Source organism: Pseudogymnoascus verrucosus (genome assembly GCF_001662655.1).
Source record: "Pseudogymnoascus verrucosus strain UAMH 10579 unplaced genomic scaffold scaffold_1, whole genome shotgun sequence".
In the NCBI taxonomy this organism is placed as follows: domain Eukaryota; kingdom Fungi; phylum Ascomycota; class Leotiomycetes; order Thelebolales; family Thelebolaceae; genus Pseudogymnoascus; species Pseudogymnoascus verrucosus.
Genome location: NW_017263652.1, coordinates 1,541,504 through 1,556,029, shown reverse-complemented (window position 1 = coordinate 1,556,029; position 14,526 = coordinate 1,541,504). Strand labels below are relative to the sequence as shown.

Genomic DNA, 14,526 nt, shown 5'->3' with positions numbered 1-14,526 from the left:
GTCCCCAAAACCTTTGGGTTGTACCCGTCCGTGTATCCCTGTTCCAACAAGGCACCAGGGTCCGATGACACACGGCCTCGCTTGGGATCTTCCAGGCAGTATATGAGAATTTGACGACCTTCATCTTTTCGAAGTTCGACAACACGACGCATTTCAAGTGAATATACTAAGATCTACCAAAATGAAGTACATACTGGTATCAGGAGGTAATCAGGCGGAATTCCTTGCCTCTCATAGAAGTTTCAAACCCAAGTGTAGGCGTGGTGAGCGGCGTTGGGAAGGGTTTAATCGGTAGGCATCCTCTGAAGAACTGCCTGGCTCATAAACTTACTTATCGTACCCAAAGCATCCAGTACCGGGCTGCTCCTCAAAACCAAGGGTCTAAGCGTGACAATGATCAAAATCGACCCCTACATAAACGTCGATGCAGGAACCATGGCGCCCAGGGAGCATGGAGAAGTCTTCGTGCTTGATGATGGCGGGGAGGTCGATCTCGACTTAGGCAACTATGAGCGCTATCTGAACATCACGCTGACTCGGGAGCATAACATCACTACTGGGAAAATATACCAGCATGTCATTGAAGCTGAACGCCGGGGCGTGTATTTGGGCAAAACGGTCCAGATCGCCCCGCATCTTGTCGACGCGATTGCGGACTGGATAGAGCGCGTGGCGCAGATACCTGTCGACGATACGAAGGAAGCACCGGATGTGTGCGTGATCGAGCTTGGAGGTACGGCAGGCGACATGGACAATGCACCGTTCCTGGAAGCCTTGAGGCGCCTACGAGGGAGAGTCGGGGAAGATCAGTGGACGCACATTCTCGTCACTTTTGTGCCTGTGATAATGAATGAAGAGCGAAGACCAAACCTACGCAGGCAGCTATGCGAGATGTGCTTTCTACAGGCCTGAAACCCGATTTGGTAAGTATACATCGTCGGCTGTCTGTGGATCTACTAATTTCCAAAAGATTGCATGCCGCTGTGAAGTTCTCCTCGCAAAATCGACTATAGACAAGGTTGCTTCGTCATGCGATGTGAAGGTAGCTAACATCATCGCCGTCCACAATGTTCCGTCTACATATCACGTCCCTGCCCTGTTGGAAGACCAAGACCTGCTCCCATCGATCACCAAACTCCTCCGCCTTGATCTCCTGGAGAAGACCCCACAACAGACCGCGAATGGTGCCAAAATATGGAAAGATTGGAAGGCCTTGACTGCACCCCGAAGCGAAAATTGTAAAACCGTAACAATCACCCTGGTCGGTAAATACACCACCTTTATGGACTCTTACGTATCAGTTCTCAAGTCATTGGAGCACTCCGTCATGGCGTGGGAACACAAGCTTAACCTCGTTGCCGTCGAAGCCTCACACTTGGAAAAGCCCGCTGAGGAATCCTCACAGGAAGACTATGACCTAGCGTGGAGCAAAGTCTGCTCAGCAGACGGCATCCTCGTTCCAGGTGGGTTCGGTGAGCGCGGTACAGAAGGCATGATCGCAACTGCAAAATGGGCTAGGGAAAATAAAACCCCGTACCTAGGAATATGCCTGGGCATGCAAGTAGCTGTCATTGAATTCGCACGCCACATGTGCAACATCCCCGAAGCGGGCTCGATCGAGCTCTCTGCGAACTGCCCAGACCCAATTATCATCTTCATGCCAGAGATTGACAAGGAGACTATGGGCGGCACAATGAGACTTGGTAGCCGGCCGACTATCTTCCAGGAAGGAAGCGAGTGGTCGAAAGTACGCAAAATGTATGAGGGGAAGGAAGTCATCAGTGAGCGTCATCGTCATCGATATGAGGTTAATCCCGAGTACATTGAGCGTCTCGGTGCAGCTGGACTCCATTTCATTGGCAAGGACGACAAAAACGTCCGTATGGAGGTGATCGAGCTCAAAGACCATCCTTGGTTTGTTGGTGTACAGTTCCATCCCAAGTATCTGTCGCGAGTCTTGCAGCCCAGTAAGCCGTATTTGGGGTTTGTTTCGGCGGCAATCGCAAAGCGGGTAGAAACAGAGGGTGTGAAGTTGGCAATCCGGACAACAAACGGCGTTTGAATGTGAGAAAACAAAAATTGTCTGTAGTGCCCGGAGATTTCAGTTTAGATTTTAGTATAGATTCACTGTTCGAGGTTTGATATCCTGGCTGCCAGTGATGTCCTGGTGTCGTAGATCAAAAGTTCATGTGAAACATGAGCTGTGATATCAAGCTCAGCCGTGATTCACCTCCAATCACCGGGCACCATATCCTAGAATAGTCCTCGTGTGCAAAGTAACCCCTTAGATCGTAGTCAATCTGTTGTTTAACGTCCATCCCAGATGTCGTGACAAGTCCTGTTATGCGATTCTTGAAGGCAAACGTGCCAAGGTCGTTAAGACACAGCTTAGGCTCGTTCTTAGGCTTGGCCTGTTCTTCAATCTCCATCTCTAATATTTCCTCTTCAGAAAGCTCATACTTCTGGGGTCCTGTGTATGGAGGCCCTTTGAGGGAGGCGTCAAACCCGACGACATCGAGATCATCACTAAACGTGAATCTTTCCTGGCAGAGCCTGCGGAGAGCCCAAGAGACCTGTGACAAGGCGTGCAGCGTGCTAGAATCAGCGTATGCCACAATATTGGCATATAGCTCAACTGGTAGCCGTTCGTTGGTACTAAGGGGAGGCAGATTCCGTCTTGCAGCAACATCGAAAAAATTCTGCAGTTTGGCAAATCCCACGTGTTTGTGGCAAACTTCTTGAAAGGTAGTCGCAATATCCGCCTCACGCCGGAAAACAAACCTGTTGGGTTCGAAAGTCCAGTCGCTCTTCCTGTCTCTATCTTGGAATGATATCACGCCTGTGCGTCTGATCACCTTGGCGCCACCCTTCACATACGCCTCGAGCAAAATAACATTGAAAATTGAAAAGAGGATAATCTGAAAACTGGTCTTTCTTTGCCCGAACCCGTACTCCACCGCTTTTGCTATGGCAGCTTCTGTGTCTTGCCTAAAAACAGAGTCGGGCACGAGGCTCACCAAGACATTCTCAAACCAGTATATAGTCTCAGTTGGAGCCGAGCCAGGAGACACGCCAGGCTCATGGCATTCCAAGCCAAAGATTGGTATTGACAATGTCTCGCCACTGTTTCGATCAATAATATACCCCATGTCATCATAGCCAGCGAATTTGCTATAGTCGGCGCGGTCGATGAAGTAATATCTCCCTGTGGCGATGGATAAAATTGCAAAGGCGAATTCACGGAAGGCAAAGCCCTTGTGGTCCCAGCTAGGGGCATACTCCCAAAATCGCGTAGAGTATGGGTCAGTGAGCTTTTCAAAGAATATCATTGACATGGCTTGCTGTACAGAAGGGTCGGGAGATCCACTCGTTGCATTGATCACTGAGTGACCATACTGGTGGTAAATTGTCTGGTATTTGTCGCGGTAATCGGGATGGTCTCCAAAGTAATTCTCAAAGTCAATGTTAAAGGGTAAGGCTTGGGGAGTTTTCCCAGTCTTGCGGTGTTGAGGAATATCCCAGAGATTGTAGTAAGTATGGTTATTGATAGAGAACGTCTCCCTGTCAAGATTGATGGTGTAAATTCCGTATTTCCAAGGACTGCGGATCTCGTCTACACTGCCTGCATTGGTGACTATATCATACGCTTCACCATACAATTCGTCTGTTGCATCAACAAACATATCGGCCATCCAAAGATCAAACCCTTTATTTAAGAGTGCGTGTGGTGGTCGCTCAAGAAACCCGTGTGGTCCTCTATGGTCGAAAGGCCAGCTCACGGCACCAAGCGGACGGACACAAAATTCTTCTGCATATGGTTCCCAGAGATCCGTAAACTCCGCAAGGCTTGCCTTACTAGCTTCGGATATAGTACAAATCTCAATGTCTAGCCGCTCCTTTAACTTAGAGTGGGCTTCATGCTCGTTTTTGAGCCATTCTAAGAAAATTTAGAAACACGGACTAGCAGCCGAGAACCCAGCTAGAGTTGCATATGGGCACTGTACCTCTATACTGCTCAGGATCCAATGGTATTTTGTCAACGATCAATTGCACTGGATCAGGTATTTCCGCAAGCCTCCGGCAATAGGAATATGCGAAATACCGGCCACCGGCGATGATGATTTCCAATCCGACGTCGCGCATCTTGCGGCTGTTACAACTCAACAAACGGGTAGACAGAGACAGCAAATCAGGAGTATCATAGAATGCGCGAAATAGATATGGCTATATTTATTCAAGCGTTTGTTGAGCAGTATGACGGTAGAATTTGAGAAGGTTTGAGGCACTACGAGTACATAATATGCAAGCTACACGGCATGTAGTCGTGCGGCCCAAAGTGCGGGGGAGGTCTGTGCATAAGAGCTACCCCTGGAAGCTTAGAATAGCATGTAGTCTATGTTATAATGGCAACTATAATATAAAAATAAGCAATTAATAACTTGTAAGTCAGTAGCTTTGATTTTGTGTATCAATATGTCAGCTGTGCACAAGTTCGCGAAGAGATATTAAATTCCCACATTGAATCACTACCATCAAAATATTCATGAGAACGAACCTCGGTAGTATGACAGTAAGACGGGGACTCGACATCCCGCACCCGCCCCGCACCTGCCCCGCAATCACAAGGACAGGCATCATAACGGACTATAGAGAACCTCCGTCTCAAGACAATATATATTCCCATATACTCTCAATTGACATCATCAACAACCAATTGCAAACCCACTACCACCTCCACAACCACCACAGTCAATCCCTCCCACACCGCCACAACCATGGAGTCCATCCGCGCCTCCCCCCTTCTCACTCCAATCATCGCCCTCAACGCCTGGACCCTCGTCGTCGAAGGCTGGATGTTCGCGACGCGCCTCCCCGTATTCACGCGCCTCAACATCGCCGAGAAGAACACCCTCACGCGCGAGGAGATCAACAAGATGACCCCCCCATCCGTGCGCTGGAAGGCCGACAACTTCTCGAATTTGTTCGAGCAGCCCACGCAGTTCTACGCCGTGGCTGTGGTGCTGGCGATCGCAGGTGGCGGGAAGACTGATGCCCGGCTCGCGTGGGCGTATGTCGCGGCTAGGGTCGCGCATAGTCTGGCGCATAACACTACCAATAATATTACGAGGCGCTTTGGGTTTTATTTGATTTCGTCAGGGCTGGTGGCTGTTTTGACGGGGAGAGCGGCGATGTTGCTGGCGGCTTGAAGAGGGGGGGGATTGGGCCCGAGGTGGGGGAGAGGAGGTTCGTCTTTGTGACATGGTATGGCTGTGCCATGGACCTCATTTATTTATGTATTCAATGTTCCCTATTTTCGACGCTCCAAAGCTTGAGGGGGACCATAGATCTTGAGACCACGGTTTCTATATCAATTCTGCATTACAGTGATATCAGCCAAAATTGGCCTACCTGCCAAACCATTCCGTTTCCGTGCTTTTCGTCATCGCAACGGCTAACAGATCCTCAGAGGCCAGCTTAGGCGCCTTAAACTAGAGACGCGAAGAATAGAGAACTTGAAGACATGATGATGATGATGATGATGACGATATTTATTTGCGTCCTACGGGACGCGGGTGAAACCTGCGGCCCTAGAAACCTCCCGAAGGGTATGGGGACGTGCTATGCTAGGGAATTATGTATGCTATATATGACCTGTAGAAAGCATTTCTTGCGTAGGCTGTATAGCTATAGGGCCTATTAGTTGAGTGCCTTCCCTACTGTTTAGGATAGCATTAGATATGTTAGTAGAGGCTATTACCTTAATAGTTCTCCTAAAAGGGTGTAGATTAGCTAGTAAGTATAGTTAGTGTGTTTTAAACTACTATAAGGAGTAGTATTATATTGCTATTATCCTTATCCTAGAGTAGGAGCTTAGAATCTTAGATAATAGTAGTAGTAAAGAAGGAAAATTATAGAAATAAAAGGCTGTTTAGACAAAGTAAAAGCTAAAGAGTGTTAGGGATAATTAAACTAGACCCTAACTACTAGTATATAAAAGTAAATGTAATTATCCTCTAGGATTAGGTTATGTTAACCTAGAGCATCTATAGGACTTAAGAGAAGTAGGAGCTTCTATTAATCTAGTAGATGTCTATTACTAGTTATAGTAGCTACCCTAGTAGATATAGATGCTAGTATAAAAGCTAGTAGCATAGAGGAGAGTAGTAAAATCTACTAGTTTTACTATAATATTAGTAAGGTATCCTAGCCTAGTAGTAGAGCTGTTCTACCTTCTTTCTCTTTACGGGCCAACGGGCAAGTTCAATTATCTTCATAGGCCCCTCCACGAGCGTTAAATTGGCGTAAAGAGCCATCATAGCAAGATTGCATTGTTGTAGGGCTCCATCAGGGCTGCTAAGGGCGACTAATGTTGGCCATGACTTCAAGGGTTTCTCTAACATTTCTCCTTAGTCAACTAAATCCCTGAGTTTCGTTGAACTGTCTTCGACTTCCTTCAGGTGGTCAAGAACCTTCCCGATGTCACTTGTCGCATTCTTAACTAACCGGCCATATTTGTACGCCTGCGTGGCCACACTTGTAGTGATCTGAATTACAGCAATTATTAAGGCGGCAAGCCTAATGGCAGCCATTGTTCATGTAATATAATACTAAGATTTGGATGATGTGAAGGAGGGAAGAGATTAATGGAGCTGTCATTTGCGTTCTAATATGGCTGAGCTCGCCCTAAACCCAACCAGCCGTGCCAGCCACAGCAGTCATGGGTACTTGGCGGAAACTGCCACGCCCGGCCGTAAGGCAGACTACGTGGCTTTGCCTAGCACAACATGCAGCCCAAGCGTCTTGAATTGTAAGGCGATAGTTGAAGTACTAGTACCACACATTCACGGATAGGCCGCATCGCCAAAGCAGCGGCAGGGGGAGACGGAGCATCTTAGCCCCAAACCATCTTATGTGGCAAAATAGGACTGGTCAACAAGTAGAAGCATCAGTGGTGAGTGGTATAAATCTATCGATGCTATAGTAAATTATTTGGGCCCTATAATGCTGTTTTATTTTCCCTGGCTTCCCATTCCGTCAATTTTTCAAAAGCAGCAACTTCTGGCGTTCAGCTGTCTAAACGTAGGTTTCTCCCAAATGGGGTGCCCGTGCGGGCATTTTAGGTGGGGGCTGCCTCCAGCTGCCATAAATGGACCAAAGCTGCTATGAGATGGTGGCCTTACTATTCTCAAACTTAACCGTGTATTTATTCACATGACTAGTCTGTCAAGGAACCGCTGTTGGGAATGCCAGTCGGAGGACGGAGAGACTTCAAGCCTTTAGCCCTGAAAAGCCTAGTTATCTCTACTGTGGCAGTGGTCCCATGGGACGATTACCATGGTCCTCACCGGGGCTAGTGAAGGCTCTACGCTAGAAACAGTTAGATTACTCCAGGGCTCTAGGGCTTACGGTAAGATCTTACGGGCCTATAAATACTGCGTAGAATCATTAGAATCGAAAAGGCAATTGAATCTACTATACTGTACTGTGGCCAGCTTTCGCGTTACGTGGGGATTAACATTTCAGGTACCGTACTACACCTACAAATTAGCTGCAGTCCACCGTACCACACGTACATATCCCCAACAACCCCTGGGGGTCTCAGCAGTTCGCTGGATTTTTAACCTAGACCGGCGGTCATGACGCACCCTATGGTGATCGATCGATTGATGTCAAGCAACATATAGGTGTCTAGATCTGTAGATCGACGGATCTACAACTTATTCCGCCATTAACAACGCTTACCTCATCATGACCCCAAGGTTAGATAAATACTTTCGCGATTTAGTCTAGAGGAAGGTACAAAGCTAAGAGATACGCCCGTCACAAATTAAAGTTTGACAGGTCAACAGATCCACTCATCACTCTTAAGTTTAAGCAGGGCTTACTCTAACATGTCCACACCTCACCTGGTCATAATCCCCGTCCCCAGACTAGTTAATGGGGTCTGCTACTGAAAACGTCAAACTACTTGTTCTTGTACTACTATGAATGGCAGTAAAAGATTGTGACCTATGACGGATGAAGCCGACTCAGCCAGCGACGCAGCGAAGCTCTAGCCCATTAGTTACTTAGCTTAGCAACGGACTTATCTATGCTGTATTAAAGAATTATGACGTTGCAGCCGATGAACCATTTTCTTTCTAAACTCTTGACTTTAGAGTCGCACAGCAACATGAGGTAGTTGGGGACTGACATGTATTAAAGAATAGAGCTGTCGCAAGTATTCTAATTTCTTGCAAGCTATTTGATTATGTCCAATTTGTTCATCTTCCAATTAAATGGGATCTCTCTTATCAACCATCCGAGATAAGATTCGCCAATCTTTCTTGAATATGCTTCATGCAATATTGAAAGATCATGCTTTACATGAAGCTGCTCATGATGCTCCATCAGAGCGTCGTCCCCTCATTCACTTCAATCAAGGCATCTTCTCGAACTCCTTAGTTCAGAATAGGATCCTACCTCGCCAAGATGTAGAGCTCGGTCCCAATGGCTTGATAGCTCCTCTACATTTTCCACTCACCAAAATTCCCAGAACTACTGCAAGTGCCACGACAAGGGCAATGACAGAAGTCTTTCTGCGCATCCAGAAGAGGTGAAGTCTGTTCTTCATAATATTTCACGACCTTGCTAACCCTAATCTTGAGGCTTGAGTCCTATTTTGATATGGCGGGTTTCGAGCCATCGGTCCCTCAGGATAGAGACTTTGAAGAGCGAAAACTTCTCTACACATTCCAGGAACCAGGGTCCGATCTCTACCCGCCCCACTTGCATATGACCCCAAATATTGTCGGAAAGGTCAGAGGTGCATTAGATCTCAGTCAACTCTTTGATTTCTCTAGGTTGCTAGATACAGGGAGCTTGCTCTTTCAGGTCATCCCAGACGAGGTTGTGGATTGGTACCACGATCATCCCGAGGGTGCTACAATTGCTGCGATTGAGCGTAGCAACCGAATCTTGTTGAAGGAAAAGAAAGACATTTATACGGAACCAAACATAGGAGAGCGTTCCGACTGGTACACAGACGCCGTCTTTGCACAGCAGTCATTTACGGGCGCCAACCCAGTGACTATTCAAGCAGCAAGCAACGATTGGGTGGAAAAGTTTATCGAGGAAGCAAAGGCCCAATCCAAGGATGCTATGATCAACGTTATCAAAGAGGGATCACTCTACATGCAAGATAATAGCTACTACCGAGCTGCTGTGGACACTCCTGCTGCTGCAGAGTTAAAGTCCAAAGACGGGACACGATTTTGCTGTGCCTCAGTGACGCTACTGCAACTGACCCCGGAGGGCAAGCTCCACCCTCTAGCTATTATAATCGACTACAAAGGTTCCATGGGGAACTCAGTAACCATCTTTAATAAGCGTTACGTACCCTCTGACTCTGTCAATTCAGAAGGAACCGACTGGCCCTGGCGCTACGCCAAAACATGCGCCCAAAGCTCAGACTGGACACGCCACGAGATCACCGCCCACCTTACCAACTGCCATCTTGTTGAAGAAGTCGTAATCGTAGCTGCACACCGTTCCTTTCGACGCGACCACCCAGTCTACAAGATTCTTATGCCTCATTGGCTCAAGACACTAACTATCAACGCCGGAGCTCGCTCCACTCTTGTTCCCTCCATCATCGTCGAAATCAACGGCTTCACTGAGGCACAAACATACGCCTTTATCCGCCACGAATATGAGAATTTCGACTGGAAAGCCAACTATGTCCCCGCATTGCTCGAGCGCCGAGGCTTTGCTCTCAAGGATCTTACAGACTCCAAATTCAAGAACTACGTCTATGGCAAAGATATCAGCCTCATGTGGCAGGTGCTGCATAAATTTGTCTCTTCAGTCCTAAAGCTGTTCTATCCCGACGACGCTTCCGTCGCTTCCGACTCCTCGCTCATTACCTGGACCTCTGAAATGCGCGGAAAGTCTAGCGGAAACATGAAGAGTTTCCCGGTCCTCAACTCGTTTGACGAGCTTGTTGATGCTGTCGTTATGTGCATCCATATCGCATCGCCCCAACACACCGCTGTCAATTACCTGCAGAATTACTACCAGGCTTTTATTCCCAATAAGCCACCCGCGATATACGCGCCTCTGCCCAAGACCATCGCGGAGCTTGATAAATACACAGAAAAAGAACTCATCGCCTCACTCCCAGTTAACTATCCACGGGAGTGGCTAATGGCCACACATTTGCCATACCTGCTAAGTATGCAGGTAGCCGAGCAAGAGACGCTGTTTGAGTACGCGTTGAGCGTGGCGAAAAGCACGGAAGGGGTTGATGGGGCGGAACAAGTCCATGTCAAGGATGCGGCGTTGCAGCTGTACGACGACCTTGTGACTTTGGGCGGCATATTTGAGGCATATTCGGATGAGATGGACGATAAGACTGTTAAGTACCAGGTCCTAGATCCTGAGAGGACGGCGGTTAGTATCTTGATTTGATTTAAGTAGGCAGGAGCATGCAAGGAAAAGGAACCGTTGCCTGGCGATATCGTGGGTTCTCTGACGTCTGCTAGTAATTATATCTGTTCCTTCTGATTCATTGTTTACTATTTACATGTCTCCTATCACACAACGCCATAGTAGATTACAAGCCCACTAATTGCCCAGGCCGCTCGAAAATCTTCTGCACATTTCCTTCGTTTCAAACCCCACTACAGCCATATTAGCACTCGAAGATGAGGAGGGCCAGAACCACTCTTAATTGCAAAAGCGGCGGGAAGGGTAATTGCAGACCGAGCAGCCGGGGCAAAAACCATCATATTTGGCAATACGCAATTCGTCAACAACGAAAAGCATCAGTGGTTTAGTGGTAATAAATCCATCGTTGCGATAATAAATCTTGGGCCCTGTAATGCTGGTTTGTTTCCCTGGTTTTCCATTCTGTGAATCTTGAAGAGCGGCAGCTTATGGCGCTCAACAATTTATAGGTTCTAATCTGTAGATATATAAGATCAGGTTTCTTAGGCTCCAAAAGATGATAATTGTCACAGGACGACTAAAACATATGGGTGAGCAAATGAGTTCTAACTAGTGTGTATTGGGTTTCCGCCCGCTTTATTTTGTTTTAGTTGCCTGTGTATAAAAACTAGATCGCCTTCTTAATTCCCGTAGCGAGATGAAATGAGGCTATATATAGTATTTACATGGATCAAATACTACAATCAAGACGGCTAGATTATAGAAGACAGAGTAACTTCAATTACAGTGGTAGATATAGGACCAACTTCACATATCTTTATATCATTCTCTAGGTTTCAAGTAGCCACCATCCTTTGCTATCTGGGGTAACTCCGGCGGCTCTATAGAGCCTTCCTTGCTCGACTTCCACAAAAGCTGCGCCTCCCGACACTCTTTAAAGTGCTCTAAAAATCCGTCCTTCGTGTATACCAAGTCTCGGGCCATGTAAGCAAATTTCAATGCCATACCGCGGGCGTTGCCCTTGTCAATAGCAAGTTGGGACCCAGCACAGGAAATTCCGTATTCGACCGTTTTATTCTGCCTATCGTAGTATGGAAGTGCACACGATGCCATGAATGCCAATTTGGGATTTTGTGGAAACCAAGGTGGCCCAGGTCGTAGAAGTGCCTCTTTATCTCCTCCGGAAGCTCGCATTGCCTGCTCAACGGGAACGATAGTAATGCGGTCTCTCTGAACATATTCTTTCATCGAGTATGTCCCTGGCAATGTCTCAAATGATGTAAGTTTGCTGATTGCCTCCGTGTCTAGAGGGAACTGTTCCTGGATAGCAGGAACCGTGTGCATTTGAAACTCTGTAGATCCTAGCGTGAGACATATGAAGCAGCATCGACGCCAGGTTGGGAGGAAGATGAGCCCAGCAAACCGGCGACAGAGTGAGCAGTTCTTTGTGCATAGTGCTTGGTAAAAGTCGAAGAGGGAGACGTTATGGGCAAGCCGCGTGCGTAACAAGGCGCATAGAGCGTTTAGTGCATGAGTGGATATGGCTTGATACTCTGGGAGAGAATCTACCGCCTGTCTTAGCCGTAGGTCCACTTGTCGACATTTGATGAGTGAGTGCATATCAAGGCTTAAGAATATGTTATTGAGCAGCTCTTGAGGTAGCCGACCGAGGGGGGCAGGGCTTGTAGACGGCCTCTGGAATGACGTGGATATCGACGTGCGGATGCCTTGGTGCTCACGTTCTGAAAACCATATGACGGCAAGATCGAAGTCTTTACGATGGTAGGAGGTGGTTCGGATAATGGCGTCTGCCTGTTCCTCTGAGAATTGGTAGCCATCATCGAAGAGATACTCCTGAGGCATTTCGGAGGCCATTATTGACGGCCGATAGGCAGTGTAGCTTACTGAGCTATATTTCACACAAGGTCACAAGCTTGCATATGGTGAGGCCAGGTTACGGTGTACCCATGGGTGGGATATGAGGGGTAGCTGAGACCTTTGATAGGTGCCGTGTTGATAGTGCTGTACACGGTGAAAATCGCGCGAAGATCGCAAAGCTTAAGCAGTAACTAATTATGATATAATGCAAAAAGGTGGCCTATGTCATCAAAGTCATTGTTAGAGAAATTGCAGTCGTCTTGATTGAGTATGACTTGACTATGGGAAAACAACCGATGTTCTGTGCCATCATATATAGGCAGCAGCTGCCTGTATAATTCGGCCTGAGGCACTAATACTCAACAGTCATGGGAATGGAGGGCAGGAACGAGGTACAAGAGGAGAACGATGGTATCACGGCAAAGGCTGCGACAGGCTATAGATGCGGCCGATTTTATATGTATCCTAGTAGGGTTGATGAATTGCAATAAATATCCTAATAGCGAAGTTTGCGCTCAGTCCAAAATGGTTTCCGCCTGCAAGATATGGCGGATTCGGTTCCAGCAGCAACCGCGTTAACGCTCTCACATAACTCCCACAAATACTGTGCCTGCCAAAACCACTTGAAGTGCTGTAGAAAGCGCTCGTCCCCATATATCCTGTCAAAAACCTCCCCATTTAATACTTTCAAAACCTCGTCTTCCCCCGTATGATGTCCATGAATGCACCCACAACATGACAGTCCGTATTCAGCTTTGCCAGAATGTCTATTATAGTAAGGCAGTATACAGGATGCACTCTTTGAAAGTTCGCAATTTCTAAGGTATAGGTCCAACGCTTTCCTGTCTCTATGCCTTTGTGGTATTGGAGAAAGTTTCACTGCTTGTTGGATTGGAACGAGTGTGTCGCGGGGTAAGCTGTCGCCGTTGATGTCTACTGAATGCGTTTGTCTTATAGTCTCAAATACCGGAAGTTGGTTGGCAGCCTCCGGGCTTAGGGCTAGCCGGCTCTGGATGGCGTCGAGAGGTCCCATTAGAACCTCTGGGGCATGTGTTATGCACAGAGAGCAGTATCGACGCCACGTTGGTAGGAAAATGACCTCGCCAAACTCGCCGCAGCGAAAGCAGGTGTTTGAACACAATTCACGGTGGAAGTCGAAAAATGAGACTTTAGGAGCTAGCACCCGCGTGCGTAACAAGGCGCATAGAGCGCTGAGTGCGTGTGTTGTTATAGCCTGATACTCTGAGAAAGAATCTATTGTCTGTCTCAACCCTGTGCTTACTTGCCGACAAGTGAAAACGGATTGTATGTCTAGAGACAAGGCGATGTTGCTTAACAGCTCATAAGGTAGCCGGTTAAGGGTCCCAAGGCTCGCGATCGAGGGCCGCTGGAAGGATGTCGATATCGATATGCGAATAAGCTCATGCTCATCCTCTGAGAATGATATGAAATATCGACGTTCGAGTACACGATGATAGGATACGTCTCGAATAATGGCGTCTACCTTGTCTGTTTGGAGATTATATTCAGAGGCGGAGCGGAAGTGTCCTATAGTTGGCAAATCAGTGGCTGCACCAGCCTGGTGATAAGACGTAGCAGCCTGGTGAGGAGATATAGGAGCGACGGCCTTATCAGCCAGTTCAACAGGTATAGCAGCATCGGCCATTTTGTTTGTGAGCTTCCAACGAAAGGATCCCAAGTGTTCTCAAGTTGAAATAGAGCTGGACATGGAGCTAGAGCTGGACATGGCGCTGGAGCTGGAGATGAAGATGCAGCTGGAGATGGAGCTGGGGACGGAGCTTGAAAATAATTTTTGTCTTCTCTACAAATCAATATTTCAAAGGATTTCACATTTTTACGGTCAGAGGGGAGGGAGGGTAAGTTAAGTGTCTAGTGAGGGCAATTGAATCAAGGGACTTTGGGGGCGGGGGATGTTGGAAGCATGGGATTGGAAGGAAGTTGTTGTATTGTTTGTAGTTGTATATTCAGCGGCGCTTATCGGGGGAAAGTATATCCGTTTAGCTGGGTGTGGTTATCACGTGACAACCTACATTCTCGATGATGAATAAGCACTCGGACTATCATTTCTCCCTCATCCGACCACCCCTACTATTTTAGACCCCTGAAACCCGTCAAAAACCCACATAAAGACCGTTAAAAAGCCACGTTCATGACAACATTGGAATGCCATTCCAGCCAATCACATCCCCTACTCTCGGG

General features: G+C 47.4%; 6 protein-coding genes across 6 annotated transcripts; 3 read left to right on the top strand and 3 right to left on the bottom strand.

Annotated features, from left to right (window-relative positions):
* Positions 1-68: 68 nt before the first annotated feature.
* Positions 69-2,282, top strand: URA7_1 (CTP synthase ura7). Its single transcript, XM_059463282.1, has 3 exons — positions 69-291; positions 347-923; positions 971-2,282. Exons 2-3 carry the CDS (start codon positions 885-887, stop codon positions 2,060-2,062), a joined length of 1,131 nt encoding a protein of 376 aa, XP_059320156.1. The 5' UTR covers positions 69-291; positions 347-884; the 3' UTR covers positions 2,063-2,282.
* VE01_00546 (uncharacterized protein) lies at positions 1,919-4,267 on the bottom strand. Its single transcript, XM_018270076.2, has 2 exons — positions 4,005-4,267; positions 1,919-3,937 (listed from the first exon to the last, which is right to left on the bottom strand). The coding sequence occupies exons 1-2, from the start codon at positions 4,141-4,143 to the stop codon at positions 2,178-2,180; spliced, it is 1,899 nt and encodes a 632-aa protein (XP_018135562.1). The 5' UTR covers positions 4,144-4,267; the 3' UTR covers positions 1,919-2,177.
* Positions 4,268-4,682: 415 nt separating this feature from the next.
* VE01_00545 (uncharacterized protein) lies at positions 4,683-5,782 on the top strand. Its single transcript, XM_018270075.2, has one exon. It carries the CDS (start codon positions 4,776-4,778, stop codon positions 5,205-5,207), a length of 432 nt encoding a protein of 143 aa, XP_018135561.1. The 5' UTR covers positions 4,683-4,775; the 3' UTR covers positions 5,208-5,782.
* A 2,782-nt stretch (positions 5,783-8,564) lies between these two features.
* Positions 8,565-10,492, top strand: VE01_00544 (uncharacterized protein; the record flags this gene model as incomplete). The annotated part of the gene is made up of 2 exons (XM_018270074.2): positions 8,565-8,596; positions 8,649-10,492. The coding sequence occupies 2 exons, from the start codon at positions 8,565-8,567 to the stop codon at positions 10,447-10,449; spliced, it is 1,833 nt and encodes a 610-aa protein (XP_018135560.1). The 3' UTR covers positions 10,450-10,492.
* Positions 10,493-11,037: 545 nt separating this feature from the next.
* Positions 11,038-12,576, bottom strand: VE01_00543 (uncharacterized protein). The gene has a single exon (XM_018270073.2). It carries the CDS (start codon positions 12,301-12,303, stop codon positions 11,251-11,253), a length of 1,053 nt encoding a protein of 350 aa, XP_018135567.1. The 5' UTR covers positions 12,304-12,576; the 3' UTR covers positions 11,038-11,250.
* A 201-nt stretch (positions 12,577-12,777) lies between these two features.
* On the bottom strand, positions 12,778-14,052 carry VE01_00542 (uncharacterized protein). Its single transcript, XM_018270072.2, has one exon. It carries the CDS (start codon positions 13,970-13,972, stop codon positions 12,803-12,805), a length of 1,170 nt encoding a protein of 389 aa, XP_018135566.1. The 5' UTR covers positions 13,973-14,052; the 3' UTR covers positions 12,778-12,802.
* Positions 14,053-14,526: the final 474 nt, after the last annotated feature.

Coding starts and splice junctions, on each gene's coding strand:
- VE01_00546 (XM_018270076.2), bottom strand. CDS start 4,143: ATGCGCGACGTCGGATTGGAAATCATCATCGCCGGTGGCCGGTATTTC. Junction 3,938..4,004: donor GGATCCTGAGCAGTATAGAG/GTACAGTGCCCA, acceptor AAATTTTCTTAG/AATGGCTCAAAAACGAGCAT.
- URA7_1 (XM_059463282.1), top strand. CDS start 885: ATGCGAGATGTGCTTTCTACAGGCCTGAAACCCGATTTG. Junction 924..970: donor CAGGCCTGAAACCCGATTTG/GTAAGTATACAT, acceptor AATTTCCAAAAG/ATTGCATGCCGCTGTGAAGT.
- VE01_00543 (XM_018270073.2), bottom strand. CDS start 12,303: ATGGCCTCCGAAATGCCTCAGGAGTATCTCTTCGATGATGGCTACCAA.
- VE01_00545 (XM_018270075.2), top strand. CDS start 4,776: ATGGAGTCCATCCGCGCCTCCCCCCTTCTCACTCCAATCATCGCCCTC.
- VE01_00542 (XM_018270072.2), bottom strand. CDS start 13,972: ATGGCCGATGCTGCTATACCTGTTGAACTGGCTGATAAGGCCGTCGCT.